The sequence below is a fragment of the Gopherus evgoodei genome, chromosome 5, assembly GCF_007399415.2.
Source record: "Gopherus evgoodei ecotype Sinaloan lineage chromosome 5, rGopEvg1_v1.p, whole genome shotgun sequence".
NCBI classification, from domain to species: domain Eukaryota; kingdom Metazoa; phylum Chordata; order Testudines; family Testudinidae; genus Gopherus; species Gopherus evgoodei.
Window position 1 is genome coordinate 88,555,809 of NC_044326.1, and position 19,091 is coordinate 88,574,899.

Genomic DNA, 19,091 nt, shown 5'->3' on the forward strand with positions numbered 1-19,091 from the left:
TCGTGAAAGTATGAAATTTTCTACTGTTTACTAGATCTTATCTAGGATTTTGTGATGCCTTCTGCAGTCAGAGGGTGGTTTTGCCTGCATTCCAGGTTTGGATCACCTGTAGTAGAGGAAGGTCTATCACTGCTACATGCCCCCTCTTCCTGTCAAACTGCAGAAACCGCTCTATGGGGAATTTGACAGTGTTCCAGCTCCATACATGAGGGAGGGAATGTAATGAGGTATCGGGGCTGGCTCTGTTGGATTCTCCTCATGCTGAAAATCATTGGAGGAAGCTGCTGGAAGTTACTACAGAAAGAAGGTCAAATTCTGATCTTGTTTAAATGTGTGTAAATAGTGAGTATATCCATAGACTACAGACAAATTACTCCTGATTTACACTGGTGTAACTGAGAGCAGAATTTAGACAAGAATCTGCTTCAACTTGTGCTGCTTCCTTCTCTGTGGACTGCCCACTGGGAGGGGGTCCCAGGGCAATTGGGGGAGCCCCTGGCTGCATGGCTTTTGCAGTGTATCAGTTTTTGGATCCTTATGAGCCTATGATGCTAAATAAGGCATTTTTGTAACTGAGAGGGCATATAGTCATTTGACTAGATTGAGACCACCAAACTCATTTCCAATGAGAGAAGACTAGTGCATGTAACCTTACTCCTGTCTCAACACAAGTTACATAGATTTTGCTGCTTTCATTAAGCAGTATTTTAAAATTATTTTTCTTGTTTTTAGGGAAAGGTTGAGTTTAGTGTGTGTTAATTTATCTGGAGGGAGTTTTATATTTTTTTTGAGGAAGAGTGAATTTAATTTTATAGAAATTTTGCCATAAGTGCTATTATGTAGTGAAGAAAGCAGTAAACTGTTCAAATGCAGAAGAGCTCCTTCAGCTGTTCTTAGAAACAAATGATGTTTTTTCCTCTCTGTTCATGGGAAGCAAACTTTCCAATAGCAGCAGGTGTAGAAAATGAGGGAAAATGAGAATGACCAGACTCAGGCTAGGTAATAAATATGAGTTGATTAAATGGCTTCATTTGTTTCTTCAGTTGAGTTGGGTGGTTTTCTCTCAGGCCTGATTGCTAAAGTCTCATCTAAAGGACTTATATTTCCTGTTTCAAATTTTTACTGGGTGAGTTGCTAAATCTAATTTGGAACTGTACAGTCTTTACTGAATTTTATTTTTGAATATAACGAGAATAACTTTTATGTTGGGCAGCAAAGAATTCTGTGGCACCTTATAGACTAATAGACGTTTTGGAGCATGAGCTTTCGTGGGTGAATACCCACTTCCTCAGATGCATGTAGTGGAAGTTTCCAGGGGTAGGTATATATATGCTAGCAAGCAAGCTAGAGATAACGAGGTCAGTTCAATCAGGGAGGATGAGGCCCTGTTCTAGCAGTTGAGGTGTGAAAACCAAGAGAGGAGAAACTGGTTCTGTAGTTGGCAAGCCATTCACAGTCTTTGTTCAATCCTGAGCTGATGGTGTCAAATTTGCAGATGAACTGAAGCTCAACAGTTTCTCCTTGAAGTCTGGTCCTGAAGTTTTTTTGCTGCAGGATGGCCACCTTAAGGTCTGCTATAGTGTGGCCAGGGAGGTTGAAGTGCTCTCCTACAGGTTTTTGTATATTGCCATTCCTAATGTCTGATTTGTGTCCATTTATCCTTTTCCGTAGAGACTGTCCAGTTTGGCCGATGTACATAGCAGAGGGGCATTGCTGGCATATGATGGCGTATATTACATTGGTGGATGTGCAGGTGAATGAACCAGTGATGGTGTGGCTGATCTGGTTAGGACCTAACCAGATCAGCCACATATGCCAGCAATGCCCCTCTGAGGAAGTGGGTATTCACCCACGAAAGCTCATGCTCCAAAACGTCTGTTAGTCTATAAGGTGCCACAGGATTCTTTGCTGCTTGTACAGATCCAGACTAACACGGCTACCCCTCTGATACTTTTATGTTGGGAAACTTCATAATTATGCCTCTAAGAACAATATATTCAGCATTGCATACAGCATGGAATTTTTTAACTTCATTATGAAGGTTAGGGGTAATTCTTGTGTACACTGTGGAAGGTATTTCTGGCCAGTTTATGAATCTTAATTTCAACTGTGTCATTTAAAGCATCTTCTTCTTTACAGAAGTAAAACTGCTGCAGTTAATGATATGAATGGATTTAAGTCTCTTTCTGGCAATAAGGTACTTTTACATTAACACTTCTTTCCTATGTAGTTATACTTGGCTGTATTTTACAAAGGTTAATGTTTCTCCAGTAACTTGAGTTTCTTCATTTTTAAATATGGTACATTAAGAGAACTATATAGTTCTTAAAGTTATATTCAAATTTGCATTAGAAATCTCAGGGGTTGGGGCCATTCTTACTGTTGCTTACTGTCTAGCTTGGTTGCTGTATGTTGAAAGGAAATTCCCTTGAATTAAACTTTCATAGCTGTTAATGCCTTTATAAGCATCTAACTGCTTTACATTCCAGTTTGACACTTATGTGAGTGATATGATACTAAATGAGTGGCTGTAAATCTGTATGCATTTGGTCACTTGCTACTTGGTTCTGTTTTGTACAGCACCTTAAGAACAATGGAAATCACACCTCATTTTTGCCTAGAAAAGTACTTCAGTCACTCAATCCATCAGTTTACAGAAATGTTGAATATGAAGTTTGGCTACAGTCAAAACAGGGTAAGTTAGTATTTAAGACCCCATCCAGAGCCTCTCTCTGTCAAGCTGATCTATAAGCTTGGGCCCTATGAAGTCCCAAAAATGCTATGAGCATGTGTAGGGATCTGTTCACGTGTCAGCTTGCAGATTCAGGGCCTAAATAGTTATTTCAGTCCCAAGATACTAATAGGACAAAAATTAAATTAAATTAGAGTGTTCTTTGTTGCAGTGCGTAAACTATTTTTTATAAAAGGTGGAAAATTCTTGTAATCTGACTGATATATACTGATGTTGTTTACAGATCAGCAAAAACGGGATTTTTCCATTGCTGCTGGCATGCAGTATTCAGTTGGAGATAAATGTAAAGTAAGTAGTTGGTTGAAATAGTAACTTCTATGCCTTGTGTCCTGGAGACCAATTTTTTCCTTGGCTTTTGGTTTAACTGCATTGTTAATATTTTCTATTTATTTCTTTTTGCTTATATTTAAATGCATATGCTCATTTATTACGTGAATACCCTGAGTTGGAAACTCTTCCAATAAAAGATGCAGTAGGATATGCTTGGGGAGCATAAAGTGTGATAAAATTTATTATGCAAAAGGCCCCAGTCCTGCGGACACTCGTGCTTAACATCCCAAGTTACATTCAGTAGGACAGCTGATGTGCTTAAATTGAATCACATGCATAAGTGTTTGCAGGCTCAGGGCCTGAGTGCACATCCAAAAACTAACACTTGTCCCTGTCTCTCAAACTTTTGCACCCAGTCTTAATTTTATTATTTATTTTTAGGCCATTTATTGTAGAATAAAGTGGTTTATTTAAAAAAAAATCAGTTTTTAGCTAGGAATAAAGTATTGTTCTTTTGGGCAAGAATGCTGGTTATATCCACAGTGAAACAGGAAGAAGACGCTGAAGCAGAGTTAAAAAGCTGGAGATTTTGCTATAAGCGGTGTTCCTAACCATGTCCTGTGAACTCTGTTGCAAGTAATGGAAAGTTTGTTCACCTTCTGTTTTTTTTATTGTATTCTGTACTAACTGTTTTAATATCCAGGCATCACGTTATTATCTGCACCTTGAGGTCTTTAAACCACGATTTGAGGACTTCAATAACTCAGACATAGGTATTGGTTTGTTACAGGAGTGGGTGGGTGAGATTCTGTGGCCTGCATTGTTCAGGAGGTCAGACTAGATGACCATAATGGTCCCTTCTGACCTTAAGTCTATGAATCTATTGGAAAGGGGAAAAGTGACAGCTGTGCTTCTTAATTTGTTGATGAGAAAAAATAGTGATTGGATGCTTAAAAACAATAAATATTGCCATAAAACAAAGTGGAGAAAAATAGTAATACTTAACCGTATTTTCATTATGTATCCAGCATTCTATTGTATGGGACCATTTGGGATCCAGGGCCCCATTGTGATAGGTACTTCACATGGACGCACACACAGACTCTCCATGCTCCTGGGATTTTACAATCTCTATATATGGTAGGATAATGATAGCTGCATTTAAAAACCAAACCAAAAAAACCCAACAAAATGTGGGATGGGGAGAACTGGATAAGGATAAACAGTGAAACATACGTGACGAGTGTGATGAGTAGCCTCAGCGTATAAAATGTCTATAAACGTTTTATTGTTCCTTAACCTTAGGAATGTAAACATTTGTCTGCAGAAAACAGAGTTAATCATTATCATGACACTTTTTTTTTTTTTAACAAAAGAATGAAGTATGTATGTTTTTATTTAAAAAAATAAAAACACCGACAAAATGATTGTTTCAGGAAGTAAACTTGTGAAAGGACTGGTATTAATATCCCTAGTGAGACTACAATAATAAAGTCCCATCTGTGTCAAAAAATGTTCTATGTTAGAATTTTAACCAAGCTGAGCATACTTTTCAAAACAGTATGTTGCTATCCTGTTCTCTAATGCATTACTTGCTTTTAAGTGTTATTCCAGGTTGGTTTGAAGGCTGTGATTTCTCCAACACTGCATAGAGTAATGCTGTTGGGGATTTTTTGTTTGTTTGTTTTTGTTTTTGTATAGAGTCATTCAAATAAATAGTGGAGGTTAAAGTTTACCTTTGATTATTTTTAACACCATCATGGAAGCAACATTTCTTGATGTCTCCCAGGACTTCTGTTATTGCCAAGGGGGTAGTTGCTTACATTGCTGGGGGTGTTCAAGGGTTAAATTTTCCCTTTTTAAAAAAATAATAATGAAAAATATATGGAGATATACTTATCTCATAGAACTGGGAGGGACCCCGAAAGGTCATTGAGTCCAGCCCCCTGCCTTTGCTAGCAGGACCAAGTACTGATTTTGCCCCAGATCCCTAAGTGGCCCCCTCAAGGATTGAGCTCACAACCCAGGGTTTAACAGCCAAGTCTCAAACCACGGAGCTATCCCTCCCTCCATTTTGCCATAGCACTACTTAGAGGGAGGGATAGCTTAGTGGTTTGAGCATTAGCCTGCTAAACCCAGGGTTGTGCGTGCAGTCCTTGAGGGGACCACTTAGGGAACTGGGATAAAAAATCTGTCTTCCCTTTGAGTGTTCTTTATGTAATACTCACAATGTCTTTTTCCTTATAATTTTTCCACAGGTGCGCTTAGACCACAATGGGAAATTTTATAATGCCCATATCCAAGAGGTTCGCTCTGAGAATGGCCCAGTTATTGTTTTTGTAGAAGAGCTTGGAGAAAAGTAAGTAAACTTTTCATATATATGTTTATTAATGCAGCTTCCCCCCTTTTTGGTGTTTGACACCATCTGCTTGATCATTTTGCCATAGCACTACTTCAGATAAAGGACTGGTTGCATTTCAACAGCAACTGAACTGTCTGGACAACAGTTAAGTTGCTATTCTAAAAGGGTGAACTTACTCCCCAACCATATCTACATACAGCATAAAAACATTTTGTAGCTGTGTTCCTTTGTAAATTATGGTATATTTTAGGACTATCAAGCAATTTAAAAAAACGAATTGTGTGGTTAAAAAAATTGTTGAACAGTGCGATTAATCACAATTAATTTTGTTGAGTTCATCGCATGAATTAACTGTGATTACTCGACAGCCCTAGTATATTTATTCTTTAGTAAACTCAAATTAGAGCATTTTCTGTACAAACTCCAAACCTAGACAGCATGATATTGTCCCACTAGGGAATTACTGGTAATGCTTCTATAATTGGATGGTAGAACTGTGGCTAACTTTTTATGTTAAAAGTATTGTGAAGGGTAATAGCAGACTTATGTAATCACTAATTAACTCTTTAGTCTGCCTGATTTCATACAGAAAGAGCTGTGTGTTGATTGAATTAATACTCATGTCTTTATCCCCAGATATCATGGCAACATAATGGCTCAGTTATCTGAGCCATCTCCCTTAGATCGTATTGCAGGTGCTGTAACTTCTTCCTCACTCTTTCAAAGAATAACTCCTGATCACATGATAAGGGGTTGAGGACAGTTGTTGAGGGAAATCTCTCCAATACTAAGGTTTGAAGAGAAGAATCCAGACGGGGAACACATTTTCCAGTCATAGCATTGGGAAGGAAGGAGTAAGACACTTGGCAACTGTGGTGTCATCTTGCAAAATTGTATTTTATTTTTACAAATTTGCTAGAGTTATATTAGAACTACCTTTAATAGGTGCATGGAGTAACATTCAGTTACAGTTCAAGTTTAAACCAGTAAGTCATCCATCCCCCCACCAAACTGAATATCTTCATATCAGATAATTCAAATGCCACTTTGAGTTCATGCTGCCTGCCTAGAAAAAAGCAATCAATGCTCAGTAATTTAAAGTTAGTTTATATCCCTGGCTATGTCCCTAAATCTGTCGTCATGTTCCTGGTGAATTTATCTGCCCAATGTGCTGCTCTGTGACATTCTGTAAAGATTAAAATGGAAAAGCCCTGTAGTTTCCAAATCAAGGACTTGTGTATGTGTTTGTCCACAAAGCTTTAGAAAGTGCTGATAAGTTGTCTGTTTTGACTTGATATTTTCTTTAGTTTTCTTTAAAATGACTACTCAGTCAAGGGAGAAAAGGTGGACATAGACGCTGGTCTCATTAATAGAATGTTCTTACGATCCCTCTGCCTTGTCTTTTGTGTTAGGATGTTAAAATATCTATTTTATATGTAAAAACCGATAAGCTAGTCTCCCTTCTATCTATCTGTCTATCTAATTTTAATGAAACTTGTTTTTGGGTTATTTTCATTACAAAATAGCATTGTTATGAGTTAAAATTGTGTGTTCTCTGTACAAATTGTTGAAAACTGTTTTCAGTTTAGAATCTTATTTCTGTTTGAGAACTCAAAACCATAAGACCTTTAAATTTTTTTTTACTGTCCTGGTTAAGCTCATGCAACATGTTAAACACAAGAGCAAAGAAAACTTGAATGTAATTCTCCCAGAAACAGAAAAGAGCCTTCTGTCACAGTAAACATTTTGGTGTTAATTATACAAACCCCAGTCCAATCTATAGACCTCTTTATATTTTTTTCTCCTTCTGTTGTGCAGGCATGCTGTCTCACTGAAAAGCCTTAAACCACTTCCACAGGCATCTCCTATAGAGGGCTGGAATACTGTGTCAGGGAAGAAGATAAAAAAGTTCTCTACAGCATGTGGGCAAAATGTTCAGCCTGGTAGGATTTTTCCAACTTTTAATTGCAAAAACGTTGTCTCTAGTAATTGTGAGGAAAAATCTTATGAAATGTTTCTGCATCTGTGTCACAGAAGCAGACTGCAGAGGGCCAAAGAATCAAAGCAAGCCAATAAAAACCCAGTCAGTGCTACCTCCTCGACAACAGTATGCTGTGGGATCCAGACAGCATCAGTTCTCACAGTCTCAGCAGACATCTACTGAGCACAAAACTCCAGGCAGGAATCCCTCCCAGTCTGTAAGGTAAAATGAGAAATAAGATATTCATTATCTTGGGACTTGGCCATTTACAGCTCAAAGGCTTGTTTCTGGTGCATCCCAGCTGATGGTCAGTATCAAGTCTGACGGATATGGCAATATCCTTGAAAGACCTTACTGTATTAAGTTTATTTATTAGTGTGGGCTGAAATTGTATGTAACCTCTTTAGAGGGGAGATGTGAGACTTGAGAGTTCAACGAACTATACTGAAATTGTGCCAGGCAAGTATGGACTTTGGGACAATAAGTGTTAAGTGGATTTTCTGGGGAATTCCTAAGGAGAGGTTAATACAAATTCCCCAACTCTGGTTATGCAAAAACGTAGCCTTTTGAAGTTACTTCCTGAGGAGAGGGTGGTTATCTGCTGATTACCTGTTACAGAAGGCTAAGATCAAAGGCCTGAGCTGTGTAAATAAATGGCTGATCTTCCCAGTCTGGGATCTGTTTCTGGATCTAAAATAGATGGACTTGTAATCATGGGGAAAATCCAGTTGTTGGTGTTAGTCCTTCAAAACCCACTAGATCCCTGTGTTGGAGCTGGGGGTGATCTGGGGGTGATGTCTGGTAAACGTTTTAGCAGGTGTGCAGGCTCTTTTATTGTTTTCTCTGTAATGCTTTTACCTTAAGAATAAATTTGCTTGCTTAGGAGAAGCAGTGTGGTATCTTAAACTGCAGGCAATATATTGGTCATAGCCCTCAGAGAGAAAGCAGAGCACAGGTGCTGGCTTTTTTAGGCTGACTGGGTTGCTGGAGGCATCACAGTATAAGGCAGGGAGCTGCGTAGCCTTAAAATCTCTGGTCAAGGGGAAATGAGATGTGGGTCTCCCACCATATTAGAGGTGATGACCGGGAGCTGATAGCCTAAAGTGGCTGCCATTGGTGGACCATGGGCTGGGAGGGAATATAGTGCGTCAGTTTCAGAACCCATTGCATGGAACCTGTGTTTATTAAGGCAAAGAATTCAAGAGGATGCTAGTGTTCTGTGTTTGTTTTTGTTTTTGCTGGCACTTTTATTATTATTTTTATTAATAGTTTTACGGTTGTGCATAAGGGCCAACCAAGCGTGGGGTTCCATTGTGCTAGATGCTGTACAAACAGAGCAGTAGACTGTTCCTGCCCCGAAGAGGTTACAATCTAAATAGGACAAGATTAACACAAGGTAGGGGAAGATATAACACACAAACAATGTGATGGCAGCAAAAGTCATTGTTGTGTCATGATTTTATTTATTTATTTTATAGCTAAAGATTGCCTTGAGAAAGCCATTTAAGTTTCCATTGTAGCCATTAGGGAAGAGAAGAAATAGAACTCTCAAAAGAGAATCCTTAAGTATAAAGTTCATCTCCATCATAGAGGTAGGGATATGTGTATGGATAGGTACAGATACTAATACTGGCAGTCACTTTAGAAACAGTAATAAAATGATTAATGGCATTTACATAAATAGTTTTCAGTTCCTTGTGTATTGTTTGCTGTCCTAGTCTTTTGATTTTGCTACTGTGTGGAGGAGCACACGTACTAACCACAGATCTGCTTTTGTTTTTGACAGCACATGTCTAAAATCACACTATAGCTATAGATATAGGTACTTGGCAGATAATTTCTCTTGGGTTATGACGACTGTTTTCAAATGTTATCCAGAGACAAGACACACAGATTTTAGTTTGTAATTAAATAGCAGTTTCACTTGGTGAATTCAAGAAGTGCAAAGGATAAAATAATCTTTTTAGAAAATATTCTGCATTTCTCTATATTGTTTCTGAATAGTACTCTGTTACTGGGAAGTAAAAAGAAGCTTGTAACTGTCAGACTACATTCATATATATAAGCAAGGATGCATATAAACCTTAACATATGGAAGGAATTAATAGGAAATGTGATTTTGTTTCCTGATTTGTGTTTTTTTTATTTTTTTTCCTGTTCTTATGACATTGATTCAAACTCTTAAATGTTGTCAAACTGCAAAATACAGAATCTTTTTAGAAGCACTTCTGACTTTTGGTTCTGTATACTATTATTCATCTTTATTAGACTGATATTGAAATAAAATTAAAATACTGAATTTATTAGGTTACAAAATCTGGCTCTAAAGTGAATCTTGTGTACAGGTTCATCACAGGACTTTGACATGGTGAAATGTTTGCTACGTTACATTTTGATGCTGGAAAAGACGGTTTCTGTATTTTTTTTATATAGTGAAGAAAAGTACATCGCACTAATAAATAGCATTTCCGATGCTGCTTTTATCTTAAATAAAGTATAGTGTATGCCTCCATCCTTCTTAGGGGATGTGAAACTAACATTTCTGCCGCCAGGGACACTCACCAGCTGGCCAGCTCTGGATCACTCTTCTACAGCAGAGTTTCTGCTCACCTTTTTTTCTCACTTGAATATAGTGGGTAGCTTTTAGTCTCAGATATGCCCCAGAATCTTTTGTTCTTTCACTCTTGGAGCACAACTGCAGCTACAGCAAAGCACTCAGGTGAATATGATTGAGCAGAAACAGATATCTATCTATATCTATCTATCTATCTATCTATCTAATATATATATATTTTTTAAGGGGAAATACGTTTGGGAGTTATTTAGGCAGTGGAGGGGCATTAATTTCCTTCAGTGCCTAGGTAGCAGTGCATTTAGGACAAACCTTCGGTATTACATCATTTCAGAATACAGGTCTTTCACAACTTACGTGCATTTAACATGCGCAATTTCAACTATACGCGTATGGCCGGAGTCGGGGGGCGTGGCCTCAAGATTTAAAGGTCCTGGGGCACCAGCTGTGGCTGGGAGTCCCAGGGCCTTTAAATCACCCACGGGGCTCCCAGCTGCAGAAGTGGCTGGTAGCCCTGTGACGAACTAAAGGGCCCGTGGCTCCAGCCACCGTGGAGCTCTGGGCCCTTTAAATGCCAGCCCCAGCCCAGCTGCCAAAGCTGCCGGCGGGATTTAAAAAGCTCCTCCAGACTCCCCACTGTGGCGGAAAGCCCAGCAGGACCCTTTAAATGCCCACCCAGCCCGGCCGCAGGAGCTGCGGGCGGGGTTTAAAGGGTTTGGGGATATAATTTTGGCTATATGCGGTTTTCGCTTTACGCGATCACCAAGGAACCCCGACTAAGATGAAACTTGCCTGTAATTTGGAAAATATTTTGAAGTCTTCTTTCTCCAAGATTATTAAGTATTTTTCCATTTAAAAGTTGGACTTGAGTAGTGTTGTTGTCCACTGACCTTCTCAATTAATTTGATATTTATCCTCACTATCAGAATTGTCAAAGTGCATCTAGTCCTTCATCTTCACTGAATCTCTTTCAATCTTGCTCTGCTTTTGCTAGCAATCTTATGTAACTTGCATTGGCTGACAATGTGGGGATTCCCAGAAATACTGAAGGGCAAAAGACGACGGTTCTGAGTTGACATAGAGATTTAATAAATCTAATCTACCTTTTCAATTTCTAATGTCTGTGATTCTATGGGTTTTGATTTTGGTATCTAAGAGAGAAGTTGTCCTCTTTTCAAAGCTCTTAGCTTTGATTTGGCCAGAAATGTAGTAGGTGGCGGGCATTACTGAAAAACAAACTAATATTCTGTTACTGTTCATGACCATCAAATAAGGGCTTAATATGAAGTTTTTTCTCAAATATGGGAGTGCTCAGTTGCTTTTCCTTAGTTATCCTCAATGTTTTCTGACCAATTTAAAAGTAAAAACATGTAACCAACTCAAAATAAAAAATAAGTGTTTTTTTTCATTTGTCAGAATGGTGAAAGCTACAACTCACATATTAACAGAGAGGTACTCTTTGCCCCCCTCCCCCAATGTTGTGTCCCTGGATGGACAGAGGAAACCGGGCCTGTTGAACTGGAAGCAGATTGTCAGGATATTCAGGGCTATAATATTCAGTTTGGATTAGGCACTTATTACCATCTAAAGTAGCTTATTAGGTGTAGCAATAAAATTGTTAATTGGGCCAGTCAAAATTTAGACTCCAATAGCCATGAATTCTGTCCTCTCTGTGGACTTCTTAATCTGCTTTACCTGTGTCACCGTGCCTTGGTGGGTCACAGCTGAGGATGCCAAATTCAGGACAAACTGTGGAGAAATAGGGCACACTCTCCCTAGCCTGGTGGTTATTCTATCATTTGATTATACCAAGCCAGTAATAAAAGTAAATTTCTGTCTCACCACACAAGAAGCTAAAGATGCTGTCTCCTTAAGCCTTCCAGCCCGTCTTACCACCCAGACATTGGACTCTCAGTGCTTACTGAAAACCAGTTTAATCAAACATAGGGTTCTTCTAATCCCGAGAGATCAGCCACATAGCCACGTCAATATATAACGTGTGCAGTTCTGGTCTCCCGTGTTTAAGAAGGATGAATTCAAACTGGAACAGGTTCAGAGACGGGCTACTAGGATGATCTGAGGAATGGAAAACCTGTCTTATGAAAGGAGACTCAAAGAGCTTGGCTTGTTTAGCCTAACCAAAAGAAAATTGAGGGGGGATATGATTGCTCTTTATAAATATCAGAGGGATTAATATTAGGGAGGGAGAGGAATTATTTAAGCTTAGTACCAATGTGGACGCAGGAACAAATGGATATAAACTGGACACTAGGAAGTTTAGACTTGAAATTAGATGAAGGTTTCTAACATTAGAGGAGTGAAGTTCTGGAACAGCCTTCCAAGGGGAGTAGTGGGGGCAAAAGACATATCTGGCTTCAAGACTAAGCTTGATAAGTTTATGGAGGGGATGGTATGATGGGATAGCCTAATTTTGGCAATTAATTTTGGCAATTGATCTTTGATTATCAGCAGGTAAGTATGCCCAATGGTCTGTGATGGGATGTTAGATAGGTTGGGATCTGAGTTACTACACGGAATTCTTTCCTGGGTGCTGGCTGGTGAGTCTTGCCCACATGCTCAGGTTTTAACTTATCGCCATATTTGAGGTTGGGAAGGAATTTTCCTCCAGGGCAGATTGGCAGAGGTCCTGGAGGTTTTTCGCCTTCTTCTGCAGCATGGGACATGGGTCACTTGCTGGAGGATTCTCTGCAGCTTGAGGTCTTCAAACCACAATTTGAGGACTTCAATAACTCAGACATAGGTTAGGGGTTTATTATAGAAGTGGATGGGTGAGATTCTGTGGCCTGCATTGTGCAGGAGGTCAGACTAGATGATCATAATGGTCCCTTCTGACCTTAAAGGCTATGAGTCTATAACCCAGTTTTTATCCAATAATCATGCTGAGGCCAATCCTTTAGTAACTAAAAACTAAAGGTTTAATAATAAAAGAAAAAAGAGTTAAAAATTGTTAATCATATTCATACAAATAACTGCAAAATCCTTATATCAGGTTTGTAGCAGTGATTAAATAGACTGCTGGCTTGTAAAGTCTCTCTGATCACTTCCAAAAGATTAGACGGTCCTCAGTCCATAGTTCAAAATGCTCCTTTTAGTTGTAAATCCTCAGAGAATCAGGGCAGGAAAGAGGCAAAATGGAGATATCTCAGGAGTCTTCTGTATCCTCTGGCATGTGCTTGGAAATGTACTGTCCCAAACAAAGCCCACAGCCCCTGCATATAGAAAGTTACTGCCCCAAGATGGAGTCCAGAGTTACATGAGCATATCCCATGTCCTTATATGCTTTGACTCAGAGGGGCAGCCATTGCCCATATTCTTGCTGAGGCATCCACAGGAAAAGCTATCTGAGCAAAAAGAGTTTCTTCTGTGGCCCATAGGGAGAGCTAAGTGTCCTTGATGGGCCATCAATACATGGCCTTAATGTAAATTTTACCTGGTGGGTGTTACCCAAGATTACAGCACATGTGTATGATGCCTGTATGTAGCCAATATTTATAACTTCAGTTATGAAAATGAAACAGGCATATAAATAGAATAATCATAATTAGAAAATCATAATTTTTCCACGGACACCTTACATGACATGTTGTACAAGACTTGTAGCTATTATATAACAATTGGTAAAATCAATGATATAAATGGTCATATTCAATCATAGATCATCACAACATTTATATTTTATGGAGTATTCAAGTTTTTGGCCAAGAACAGGTTTACAGAGCTGTTCACTAGTCACTTAACTTCCATGTGTTGCACAATAATAATTGAGTAATATCTATCCCAGTATAAGTGCAGAACCACTACAAGAAAGAACCAAAGCATCCTCTACAGCAGTGGTTCTCAACCAGGGGCCTGGGGCAGGTTTCAAGGGGTCTGCCAAGCAGGACCAGTGTTAAGACTTGCTGGGGCTGAAGCTGGGGGCCCCAGGCCCTGCCATTGGGGCTGAAGCCTGGAGCCCTTAGCAACTTAGCTTCACAGTGCCCCCTGTAGCATGGGGCCCTGGGCAACTGCCCTGCTTGCTACCTCCTAATGCTGGACCTGCCTTTTACATGCAGAAAACCAGTTATTGTGGCACAGGTGAGCCATGAAGTTTTTATAGCATGTTTGAGGGACCTCAGAAAGAGAGAGGTTGAGAACCCCCTGCTCTACAGTGTCTCTGAAATTGTAGGGGTTCTCAAACATTCTGCATTCTCCTGTGAATTTGCCATTGTCTTGAGGCACCAACAAATCACATGTTCTTGGCCGTTGTTTGCTGTAGTGTCGCAGTGACTATGGAAACTTTGGAAGACTTAATCAAGAAAGCAAAGTTGTGAGGGTTTTTATGTGTTTTAAGAGTACTTTGTCTTTTACTGTCTGGCATTTCATGGAGAGATGGAGTATATTTTGTTTATATGGCTTCATCAGAAGTTCAGAATAATGTAAAATAAATTTAAGAGCATTAAGAAGAAGAACGTGTATTCTTTTATTGAAATGCATGTATTAGCACTTGAATGTATATATTTGCCCTATGTTAGGATGCATAATACTATGTGAAATAACAAAGGGAGAACACTTTATAAATTATAGGAGAAAATGGACATGATCCAAACTTCTGTTTTTAGTACCACCTAGGAAGAAACTAAAATGGAATATGTTGTAGATGAACACACTTTTTTTTCCCCCTCTTAATCCTGATATTTGCAGTTATTATTTCATTATAGGCTTCATGGGACCTGAATAGCTAGTACAGTATGCTGTATTCTCTCAGCTTTCCCCAATTGTAATTCTGGGGTAGCTGAACTCTCACACTTGGTATCCATTTAACTATTTCTTTTGACGATTTTTTTGGTCTTCTTCCCCTACAGAAAACCAGACAGGGAGAGAGCTGAAGATCTGGACTACATTAGCAGAGATTGTTACTACTTTGGCCTGTCCCCAGAGGAACGCAGAGAGAAGCAGGCCATAGAAGAATCTCGCTCACTTTATGAGATTCAGCAAAGGGATGAACAAGCTTTTCCTGCTCTTTCTGTATGTATGCTTCAGTAATTGTAGGTAATAAGGTATTTTTAGTGTAGGATTTACAACCTGCCAGTGAATTATTAATTTGAAATTTAGTTCTCTGCACTTGTGAACTTTTCTTATTGCTGTTGAAAAGTTAAATGTCTTGTCTTGCATTTCTTCTGTATAAAGTTAAATAAATACAATATATAGAACTGTATATTATAGATCAAGACACTTAGCAGTTTTCCTTAGAGAATTACAGATATAAGCTTTGGGATGTAATGACTAGAGTGGTCACTGAAGCCAGAGAGCTCCTTGCTCCATCCATGTAGAAATGGACCATGTTCCAGCAGATCCTTTAGGCTCAGCTTGGTTTCATGCAAGGAATTTGTACATCCCCTGTACAATTTACCCAAATCCTGCCTTTCCTTTGTGTAGAACTACTCTAGTTCTGCTGTTGTGGGCCCTCTGACAGAGGTGGGAGCAGGATTTGTTCTGAGTTATAGTTCTACTCTGACTATAAAAATATCAGTGTGGGTTATAAGACTGTCTCAATTTGTCCAAGTGAAATCAGTTTACTTAGAAGTAAAACAATGGCTTTCCTAACTGCCAATTCTGCAAACTGAAGCTGGGTTCTGAAAATCAAGCAGGGCTCTAACTTGTTTATGAATCGTCATGAGTAATGAAGATTCCTTAGGTTGAATTATGTTCTTACTTACATAGAACTCAGTTATCTTCAGAGGAGTTGAATAGGTTAAACTGAGTGTGGATTTTAGTCCATTTGAAATTTGGTTGTCCCTTCTGTTGATGCATGAGTCAGGATGGAATTCAGCTTCATCTCCAGTAGCTTGTTGCCTCTGCTGAACTAACAGGAGTATAAAAAACATACTTTGCTTTTTAAAGTAAGCAGATATAACTCAATACATACAGGGAACAGATCTGCTGGATAAGAAGCTGTTGTCTTCACATAATCAGTCTTTGTAGTTTGGTTTTTTTGTATTTTAGTCCTGCAGAAAACAGAAGTAGGGGAGACAGGCTGAAATACTAATAGGTGTTAGATTGTGAGGGTAATGGGATTTGAGAGAGACCTTGAGTGTCTTGCTTTTTGGGGATGACAATTTCCAGGCAGAGGGCCTGATTCTGCTTATCTTAAACTTTTTCAATGGTGTTATTCCTCACTTCCATCGTTTATTTATGAGAAGAGAATCGGGCCCTGGAGAGCTTTCTGGAATCTTCTGGTGAATAAAGAGCAGAACTAGACTGGAAGAGACCACCATCTTGTTGCAGTGTGGCAAATTGCTGTGATGCTCCTGCTCAAATATGGAGGAATATTAGGATTTAAAATGGAAGAATTTATAGATTCTAGAAGTGGAATAAAACTCCAAGGTTTGTCCATGTAGCCTAATAACCTGAGCTCTTGACTCAAAGGTGAGCCCCACCCTCAGAATGCAAGAGTGGATTGGGTGGGTAGAAAATTTGAGATTAGAATTCTTTCCTCTGCCTCCTGCTGAAAATAAGCTTGCATTCATGGAGGCCAAGTGCAATAATTTTAGATGATGGCACATTGTTTTGTATATTCCTATGGCTAAGCCTTTTATATGAAATGCTGAATTGTGCTTCTCTCAATTTCTTTAGAACCATTTAGTTTGTCAGGCTGCTACGCAGACTGCTGATACTTGTGTAAAGCTCCGAGCTGTTACTGAGAAAAGAAACAGCAGGGGGAAGGCAAATATGGAAGAGCCGAAAGGATAATAGGTAGTGTAAAAGAGAATGTTTTCTGGACTAAACATTGTTAGCTTTTATATTAAGTAACCAAGTCTTGGATTTTCAAAGCTGGGTATGTGCCTATATGTGGATTTATGCATCTGACAGGGTACATGAGGGTAATTTTTGTGACAGTGGTCAAGTGCAATGTAGTTGTATGCTTTGGGGAGACAGCGCTTGTTTTTTTGATTTATGGGTTGTGGTCTTTGGGTCAAACAACTTTATAGGAATTTTCAAATTATGTGGGAGGGCACACAACGGGAGCTAAATGCTGAAAAGCTAGGTGTTCTGATCCACATTAAAGTAATTAGGTGCCGGCTCTACTGGAATTAGTGCTAGATTAGCACTGCAGAAACTACTGATGGAGAAATGCTAGAGATACTTGCTCAAGTGGAAAGAGGGTTCATCTAAGACCAAGCAAGTAAAGGGGTTAGTGCCTAAAGTGATTTATCTATGTAAGGGCAGAGAAAGAAACTGGAAGAAAATGTGTGAGTTAGAGATTTAATTTAAAAAGTATGTTTGCAATTCAGTAGTGCTGGAGAAGGTGAGCGGTGTGAGATTTCCTTCTCCCATATTCCTCAGAATGCTTGCATATTTGTCAGGTAACTCTTGGAGGAAAGATAGGGTGACTAAGCTCTCCTACTTCTGGTGGGGCTCATTTTGTGCTGGCGAGGGGTAAGAAGGTTGCAGTTGTATAGTGGGAGAGCAGGCAATGTTGAGTCCAACACAAAATGCATCTGCTAATCTGCTTTCTGGCCTGTCAGTCTTGTTCTATGTGAATCTTGTCCCAGCTTCCCCTTCTTTATTGCATCATGTTGAAGCTCCTTGGTCTCGCCTTCAAGGATCTGTCCTTCCACATGTACCTATTTTTGCCTCTTTTCACCTCTGTCCCCTTTTCTTCTCTGCTCTGATAAAGACAAATAGCATTGAAGTGCCTACTTCTGATTCACATTTTTTGAAAGTCCCTGCATCAGGCAGAGCAGGGACCTCAACTTAGGTCTCCCACATCCAAGGTGAGTGACCTAAACCACTGGACTATTGGCTTTCTAAGCTGAGGTGGTCTCTCTCTTTTTATGTGAAAATTTTCATAAGGTCTTGCTTTCATCCCAGTGCAGAATGAAGGCAAATTCTGAACCTTGAAAATGTTTGTGAAACACAAATTTTGTTTTCCGGCCAGCCCTACTTATTTCGACTTATTCTGCTTTCCACGTTTATGCTATTTTGAAGTAATGTATAATTGAGTTGAAGTAGAAAGGTCATGATAAATCTGAAGATTTAACTCTGGAAAGACAACTTGTTATATTGGCTGAAGTTGTTGACTATTATAAATACTTTGACGCTTCATTTACAATGTTATATTTTTTTATATTACAGATTCAAATTCCAGGCAGGTCCACTTCAGTCAGAAGTTTGAGTCAAATTCATCTGAGGTAATTTAAAGAAAAGACAAACCAATTCTTTCTCCCTCTCTCGCCCTGTCTCCCTCCCTTCCGTATATGCAGTAAGCAGCACAGCATAAGGTGGCTAACAGAGAGGTAGCTGTCTTCAGAGCCAGGCTACTGCTGCTGCACTAGTAGTTTTTGTAGATTATTGTAGGAGGAAGACTTGTCTTATTTTGACCTTCCTCAGAACCTTTAAACGTCTGTTTATGTAGTCTCTCTCTCTCTGCAATGTAATTCCACAACTTGGGCTATTGAGTGCTTCTGAACTTGGATCTCTATTTGCTAGGTACCCATATGTTCGCAGTGTGGGTCTCTGTTCCCCTCTAGTGATTGTACTTGACAGGTTTGAGTCTGCATGGGTTAGGATCTAGAGGTTCTCCTGTGATACCTGCTGCCAACAGATCATCAACAGCATCACTTTAGGTTTGCCATAGTAAGCAATCTGACAAACATTCATTTTGATGGCCAGCCCACCTTTAACAAAGTGTTGAGTGCTTAATATCTTTAATGGCCATTTTTGTAGGGAAAAAAAATAAATAGAATAGCACTGACTCTCCATTTGAACTTTGTAATAGAAGAATGGTGGAGATGACAAGTATCCACAAGCTTCATCTCCTTCGAAACAAGAGAAGACACAATCTCAATCTCCTGCTGAACAAGTAAGAAATGTTTGTTTAACCTTTTTGTTTTTCAGTTGTGAGGCCTCAGTGCATTCTTGCCACCACAGCCATATAGCTATTGAAGATAATTTCTTTGTATTGTGGTAGTGCCCAAAGCCCCCCAGTTAGGATTGGAAACCCATTATGCTAGGTGCTGTATGAAGACCTGGTCCCTATCTGAAAGATCTTGCAATTTAATTGTACGGGTCATTCCAGGAGTTTGAGTAAGGGGTTAATCCACATCCACCTTTTAAGTGAATGCTACTTGGGTTAAACACTGTATCTTTTTTT

General features: G+C 39.2%; 1 protein-coding gene across 1 annotated transcript in view; it reads left to right on the top strand.

Annotated features, from left to right (window-relative positions):
- Positions 1-964: 964 nt before the first annotated feature.
- Positions 965-19,091, top strand: part of LOC115652681 (OTU domain-containing protein 4-like) — a 41,114-nt gene continuing 22,987 nt past the window's right edge. The window contains 11 exon segments of the mRNA XM_030565073.1: positions 965-999; positions 2,140-2,197; positions 2,581-2,695; positions 2,976-3,040; positions 5,281-5,381; positions 7,203-7,327; positions 7,419-7,587; positions 14,800-14,976; positions 16,622-16,687; positions 18,072-18,129; positions 18,717-18,800. Of these exon segments, the coding sequence (XP_030420933.1) occupies positions 965-999; positions 2,140-2,197; positions 2,581-2,695; positions 2,976-3,040; positions 5,281-5,381; positions 7,203-7,327; positions 7,419-7,587; positions 14,800-14,976; positions 16,622-16,687; positions 18,072-18,129; positions 18,717-18,800 (1,053 nt within the window).